The sequence below is a fragment of the Mastomys coucha genome, unplaced genomic scaffold (genome assembly GCF_008632895.1).
Source record: "Mastomys coucha isolate ucsf_1 unplaced genomic scaffold, UCSF_Mcou_1 pScaffold21, whole genome shotgun sequence".
Classification (NCBI taxonomy): domain Eukaryota; kingdom Metazoa; phylum Chordata; class Mammalia; order Rodentia; family Muridae; genus Mastomys; species Mastomys coucha.
Genome location: NW_022196904.1, coordinates 131519476 through 131526892, shown reverse-complemented (window position 1 = coordinate 131526892; position 7417 = coordinate 131519476). Strand labels below are relative to the sequence as shown.

General features: G+C 50.9%; 1 protein-coding gene across 1 annotated transcript in view; it reads left to right on the top strand.

Annotated features, from left to right (window-relative positions):
• Ifitm10 (interferon induced transmembrane protein 10) overlaps window positions 1-5613 on the top strand; it is a 20078-nt gene extending 14465 nt beyond the window's left edge. The window contains exon 4 of the mRNA XM_031384961.1: window positions 5004-5613. Coding sequence (XP_031240821.1) covers window positions 5004-5153 — 150 coding nt within the window. The 3' untranslated portion in view covers window positions 5154-5613. The remainder of the gene's footprint in view (window positions 1-5003) is intronic.
• Window positions 5614-7417: the final 1804 nt, after the last annotated feature.

Sequence of the window (7417 nt, the reverse complement as noted above, 5' to 3'; positions counted from 1 at the left end):
CTCATCTGTTCTCCTCTCCTCTCCCCTTCTCTGCCTCCCCTCTCCTCTTCTCTCCTCTTTTCCCTTTTTCCCTCCCTCTCTCCCTTCCTCTTAGCCTAGGCTGGCCTCAAATCCGTTATGTAGCCAAGAATGACCTTGAACTCCCAGTGGTCTGGCCTCTGCTTCCTAAGTGCTGGCTTTTCAGTTGTGTACCCCTGCACTCACCCATTCATTTGTGGTGCTGGGGATCAAACCCAGGGCTATATGCATGCTGAAGCACTCTGCCAACTGAACTCCATCCCCAGCCTTTCTCTGCCTGCTTTCTAGCACTTCCGTCCATCTCCACTGGCCCCTTCTTCTAAGTAAGTGAGCCTATTCCTTTCTGCCCTGTCTAGCTTAACTCCTCCGCCCACCATTCTACCTGTATGCTTCACCATACACTCTAAAGCCCCTGCCCATGTGCCCTCCAGCCTCCCTCCCTCCTCCCCTCACTCACGTATCTACTGCTTTGGCCATTCCTCTGGCTACCCACCACATCATCTCTTTCCCATCCTTCATGTGTTCTTGCCTGTTGGGTCACCCCCACATCTCCATCCCCCAATCTGAATCTCCTGCTTTAGTCTGCATGTGTGAAGAGTTTCCACACTGTGTGACTTCCCACAGGTTGGCTGAATGGAACTTTACAAGGCCTCAGCATGGTCAGGCTCTGGTCAGGTCTGCCCTCTTCTGGACTGTAGGCTATTCACATTTCTGTGAGTTCCCACATGGTGGAAGGGTTAAAGGTCTTTTGGAGCCTCTTTGAGATGAGGGCTGCCTCACCCTCGAAAGCCCCACATCCTACCAGTCTCTGGGGGTCAGAACCTTCATTGTATAAATTGATGGGGTATATACCCACAGAACACTTCCTGACCATTTGGTCATCATCAACCTCTCTCTCCTTTCCTCTTTCCTGTTCTTTCAGCACCAGAAGCTGAGTTAGCACCCACTGGTCTGCCCACTGAGGATCTGTCCTTCCTTCCTTCCTTCCCTTTATGGATTTATCTGTCAGACCACCATGCCCTCATCTTCTTCCTTGACTGACTCACCCAGCTTCCCACTGGTCTCTCCACTACCATTCTTTTTTCTACGGCAGACATCATCTGTCACTTATGGGCTCCACTGGGCCTCGTGTGTCTTCCCTGCTCTAGTGACTTCTCTAGTGTCCTGCTCCGGCCCTACCCACCTGCCTTGTTCCTCTTTGCTTTCAGGCTGTTCCTCTGTCCCTTACCCCAAGTCCTCTTACTGGTCTTTGAATGTGGATTCTACATCGTGTGGACCCAGCTCCTCCAGTATCCCACGTGGTCTCATCACCACCACACGCGTGGCAGTGCCTTTCACATGTTCACCTCTCCACCTCACCCCTGAACTTCTGACTTTGTAGCACTGCTTCTCCAGGCATCTATCTGTAGTCCAGAAAGCTGCTCGCACGAGTGCCGGGGGCGGGGGAGGGGGGTGCGGCGCTGAACCGCCAAGCACCTTAGCCTGTGCCTCCCAGGTTTCCTTCCGCAGCTCACTCTTCCGTTTACCCTCAAGGCCGCCTCACCTCAAGGCCACCTCATCATCATCTCCCACCTCAAGGCCACCTCATCATCATCTCCCACACTGACCTCAGCCTTGTCAGTGCTACCTTGAACACAGCTCCAGAGATCCAACCTCCAGTCTACTTTCATTGCCACAGCTCTCATTCATATGATAAATTAGCCTTTCCTTGGAAGGCCATACTCTGCCTCCTCCCTGTCTGATCTTAATCCCCAGCCAACTGCTCTGTTAGAGTCTGTCCAGCCTTCTCTTTCTCCTGGCACTATGCCATTCTGAGAAGTCCTCACAAAGCCCCCACATCTTCTTGATCCTTTGTTCCCTACCTGTCTGTGCTCTGCTCTCCCATAGCAGCCCCTGGCTGGCCCCAGCCATCCCTTCATGGATCTCCGTTCCTTACACACATCTGGTTCCCTGCACACCCCATCAGTACCACACTTGCCACTGATCTCCTGACAAACATCTATTCAATGAAGTCTGCCTGGGATATGCTTGCCTTGTGTCTTGTGACTCCTTGCCTGGTCCGTGAACTCTGAGGACAGAGGCTGTGCTTTGTTCCTTGTTGTGTACCAGGGCCAGCCGCAGTTACACACTCAGGATGTCAAGGCAGGCCCTAAGTATAGAGTGACTGGCTGATTGACTGATGAGTTTAAGAGTCCGTACCTATCTCCCATTCATTAATCAGTAGTATATTCTTTCAACATCTTCCCTCTCTCCCTTTACTCATCCCACATGCAATCCTAAATCTGTTTACCCATTCCACCCATCCAGCACACAGGCTGGGAATCCATCCCAAAGATACAAAACACCAGTTTCACCCAAACACTAGTTCAACCACCTGACACAACTTCATAAACCCATCTGTGCACATGGGTCACTTCTGTGTGTCCATCCTTACTACATAAAACACAGTACTATACCCCAATGTGCCTATCCCACTGTATCCCACACATCCAATGTATGTGCTGTCTCCTCACACCACCCGATCCTCTCATCCAGAACACACTCACATATTCACACACTCATCCATCTGCCAGCCCCCACAGCAAGCAGCCACTCATACTTGTCTATCCTGTTATTCCCATTTGACATATGTCCTTCTGTGTACCTATCCCACTCAGCCAGCACAGGACAAAATTCACTTAGCTGTCTCTCCTGTCCACCTAACACACATCAACACACCAGTGACCACACACACATACACACACACACACACACTTGTCCATCCACACTGTTCACTTGATACTTATTTCTGTATTTATAGCTATTGTCTAGCCTCAAGAATTGTAATACATATTTTTTTTTCTTTAAAAAATAAAATAAAAAAGAATAAGGGTGAGCCACGGCTCTTCTGCACACTCCTTGCTAGTCAGTATTGTTCTAGAATCATCTTGGTCTTCCTTATCAGAGCCTACAGGCAAGATGACACTCCAGAAACATGGGGCTAACCATGAGGCCTTCCTTGTTCAGCACTGTGAGGTGGACACTTTCTTGTGTCCACACCACAGGAGAGCACCTGGAGCAGCAAGAGGGTGACTGTGTGAAGTTACCCGTGGGCACCCCAGAGGCAAAACTCAGGCTCAGCATGTCTATAGCACATCTGCAGCCTTGGGGGCGGGGCTTGCAAGAGGAAGTAGAACAGCTGCTTTGTTAAAGAGAACACCTGGCTAATGATTGCAATCAGAATAGGTGAACTAGAATCAGAATCTCACTTGCTAGAGATCCACATGTCCACACAGTTGCATCAGTCTGGAAAGGGTGTTACACTAGAGTTGAAAAACAAGTGGGCTGTCATGAAATCCAAGGGCAAGAGAGAATTTAATTTTCTGGAGAAAATTATAAAACCTTATCAATGACTTCACTCAAATTGTGGGAGCTCAGTAAAGGGGACACACCTCTTTCTTGGTGACAAAGATTTTGGGTCCCTCCCGTATCAGAGTCTCACTCCCACCTTTACTTTTCTGACCCCTCAGCTCTTCATCCCACACGTGCTTTCTGTCCAACTCACCTTCTGGGTCACCCCTCTGCCCTTTACTGGGTCCCTTCCCTTCCTCTCATTCTACCCCACCTCGTCCTTCCTCCTCCCTGCTCCCGCTGCCCACTGCTGTGTACCCATCCCACACCTCCCTCCCCCTCCTTCTGGTTCCTGCCTTACCTCTCCTTCCTCCTCGGGACTATCCCTCCTCCTGGCAGGCTTCAGTTGTCCTCTGTCTAGTCATGCTCCCATTCTCACCCGTCCATCCTCCCTCCTACCACACTTCCTCCTCAGGTATCCACTTCCAGCACTCTGTCATCAGCCAGTCCAAGTGTCTTCTGTTCCACCTTTCTTCTTTTAAGCAAACCCAGTCCATGAATAGAGCAATCCCCATCTCCTCCTGTGCTCATCTGACACACGTCCCCCGACCGTCTTCTTCTAGGCTCCGATTTCAGCTTGCATCAGGCTCAGCTGGCACTCACAGGATGATGTATCTCAAGGGGGTTGCCCTAAGGCATGCCTGCCCCGACCAGGTACTCTCTTGGAAATGGGCAGCTCTGTCTCCATCTTCCAAGTATGTCTTGTCCACTTTAGCTTCCTGGTTAAGGTCAAGCTAGGTAGAACTGGTCACAACTGGCCACAACACATTGGGTCCAGTTGTCACCACACCCCATATCTACTGTCTTTGGTGTCGTCATCCTATTCACTATGCATCCAGTGTCTCAGGGTCACCTCTCCCTTTTAACTAGATCACTTCAGACTTACTGAGCCGTTCCTTGTACAAGACAAAACAACACAAAACGAAAAAACCAAAACAAAATGAAAAAAAAAAAACAAAACCAAACCAAAAACCAAAACCACCAAAACAAACAAACAAAAAACAAAACAAAACAGAAATTCCTGAGCATTCTTCACAGGGTCCCTGTGTTCCTTGCTATCCATTTTTTTCTCTGACTAGATACCATTTGCTTTACAAACTGAAAGATGGTCTTTCATTGACTGTGTTCCCTGGACCAGAGGCAGGTGCTTGCAGGACAGAGGTCTGAGACTCCTCGACTCTCACAACCCTGCTTCCCACCACCCCAACCTCCTTTCTCAGCTGCCCTCTTTCTACTTCCACTGGTGACCTTTGTCCCACTCTTCTGCTGGCTCCCTATCTCCTGCTACACTCATATCTGTACCATTCTCTTATTAGCTTCAGCCTCCTCTCCTCTGTCTCTCCTGTCCCCCTTGGTCTGCTGGCCTTGGTCCTGTCTCCTCTCCTGACTTCTGCCTTTCTTCCTCCTCCTCCTCTGATAGCCACTGTCCCCTTTCCTGCTGGCCCGTCCCCTGCTGGCCTCTGACATCTCCCTCTTTTCTTCCTCCTTCCTCCTTCCTCCTTCCTTAGTACAGACTCCCTTTCTCTTTCTCTGCTGGTATTCATCCCACTGCCTCCTCTGACCTCTACCTCTCTTCCTCTTCCTTTTGTCTCCAGGTTCGGGACAAGAAGCTCCTGAATGACCTGAACGGAGCAGTGGAGGATGCCAAGACAGCACGGCTGTTTAATATCACCAGTTCTGCGCTGGCAGCCTCCTGCATCATCCTCATCTTCATTTTCCTGCGGTACCCGCTCACTGACTACTGAGCTAGGAACTGGTGGGTCTTGGAGACACAACACTGAGACTGATGGTCACTGAGATTCAGGATGCTGAGAATGTGGGGCAGAATGGGCTTCCACCAAGGCCCAGAGCCGTGCATGGCAGCAAGGCCACCAGAAGCTGAGTGCCCAATGGAGTGGCACACTCTTCCCAGCCACCCTATCTGCCGCCTGCCCCTGTCCTGCTGGCACCGGGTCTCTGGGCTTCCTCCCATGATGCTGCCTGGTGACCAGTGGCTGCCCTTCCTGGCCCATGCACCCTGCCCAGAATCCTGGACCCCTCAGACCTGACATCCAGCAAGAAGGGCTTACACGGGAGCTCCCGAAATAGGGGCTGCCAGCACCTGGGGTTCCCTCACTCCTGACCCCCACTTCCTCCAAGCTGTGACCCTCTGCTCCAAGCTCTTGTATCTGAACTTTCATTAAAACATGTGCTCTGCTTGGCTCAGCCTCTGTCCATGTGCCAAGCAGGGCCTAGTTGTCCCCTGGAGGTTTGGGGTGCTGCTTTGCAGTCTATGCCCCCAGGGCCTGCACACTGCTAATTCCATAGGAGGCTTGTTCAGAAATCAAGTGGTCTTATGAGGACCAGCTGTGTAGGATGGCAAAGCGAGGGGTGTAAGGTGGAGGGGCTCTCCACAGGGTTCACAGAGTCCGGCACCCTGTGCAGTATCCAGGAGAAGCTTCCTACAGTGGTAGTGGAAGCCTGCCAGTCCCTAGGAACCTCAGAGGGTGTTGATAAGGTCCTCACCTACTTAGCCCCTGAAATGGGGAAAGAGACTTCCCTGTCTGCCAACTGAAGGTCGCTGCTCAAAGGTCAGATTAGCTGTGCTGCACTAGGAAGTGGCACTGCCCGCAGAAGGATGCCACCCTCGTGTGTTGAGGGTGGAGCAAGCTAAAAAGTGGAAGGCTGAGTGTACTGAGTCCCGATCCTGTGGGGACCTGGTTGGCCTTGGAAAAAAAAGAGATACTGTGGGGCTCAAGTAGGGGTCAATGGCGTGCTCAGTGGTGTGGACGCTTGGCACCCTTTGTGATTTCTGGTCATACCCTTGGAGGTATTGGGAGTGTCAGGAGAAGACAGGTAGGGACAGCCACTGTTGCCAGCCATAGGCATAGAGTGGAGATGAAGGTTAGTGGAGGACTAGCCAGGTGCAGAAGCTTGAGCTGCTTCTGACCAGATAGAGTTAAACAAGACCACGGAAAAGAATGAGAGATGGGGGCAGCTCAGGGTCACCAGGAGTTCAGTGCAACTTGAGCTGAGCGGCAAGAAAAGAAAAGAAAAAAAAAACTACAGCAAAACAAAACAAAACAAAAAGGCTGGGAGTTGGTGGAATAAGAGGAAGGGGAACAGAGCTGAGTAACAGCATTCAGTGCTCTCTGCTCCCTGCTACACTGCCTTGTAAGCAAGCAGCTTACGTTCCTCTGCCATGCCCTCTCTGCCCTTAAATCGTGAGTCAATCCTGCATCACGATGCTTCTCATCAGGAATTGAGCAGAGAGACAAGAAAACTTGTGCGCTTGTACTACAGCAACACAGAAATGTTAACCACTGAGCAAAACTTTAAAGCAGCCAGAGCTTGGCGGGGGTGGGGGTGGGGGTGGGATGGGGGGGGGACCAGAGCATTATTTCAAAGCTGCAGGGAAAGGTGGCTTTTCATGGCAAAGCTAGCATCTGTGGGAAATAATGTATTTCTTAGGACTCGTCCTTGGGAGGCAGACCATGGGGTTCCCAGAACACCTTTTTTGGTAGGAGAGGCCAGTTTTGAAGCATTTACACCCTTGTTTTTTTTTTTAATCAGAGGTTCTGCCCCTCCCTCCCCTGCTGCCTGGTGTTTGTCACTGCCAAGCTCATGGCAAGATTCAGTGGCAGCTTCAGCTTGTACCAGCCTGGATATTTGTCTCCTCTGGTAGAGTCTCGACCACTTCCTATGGGGCTGTTGTTCTTTTAGCCACTTCCTTGTGAGCCAGTGCTTGGAGGGTGTGGCAGGTAGCTCTCCACATCTTCCTGACGCCCCTCATGTGACTATGGCTTCTCGATAACATCAACAGAAGGCATCTGCATGCTGTAGAGGTGGCTCAGTAGTGATGTGCGGCGCACTGCCCTTCCAGAGGACCCAGGTGCAGTTTTCAACACACATGTGGCATCTCTCAAACACCTGTAACTCCAGTGCCAGGGGATCTGAAGTTCTGGCATGCACACAGCGCACATACATTCATACAAGCGAATAAAACAAATAGTATTTTGAAATAATTCAT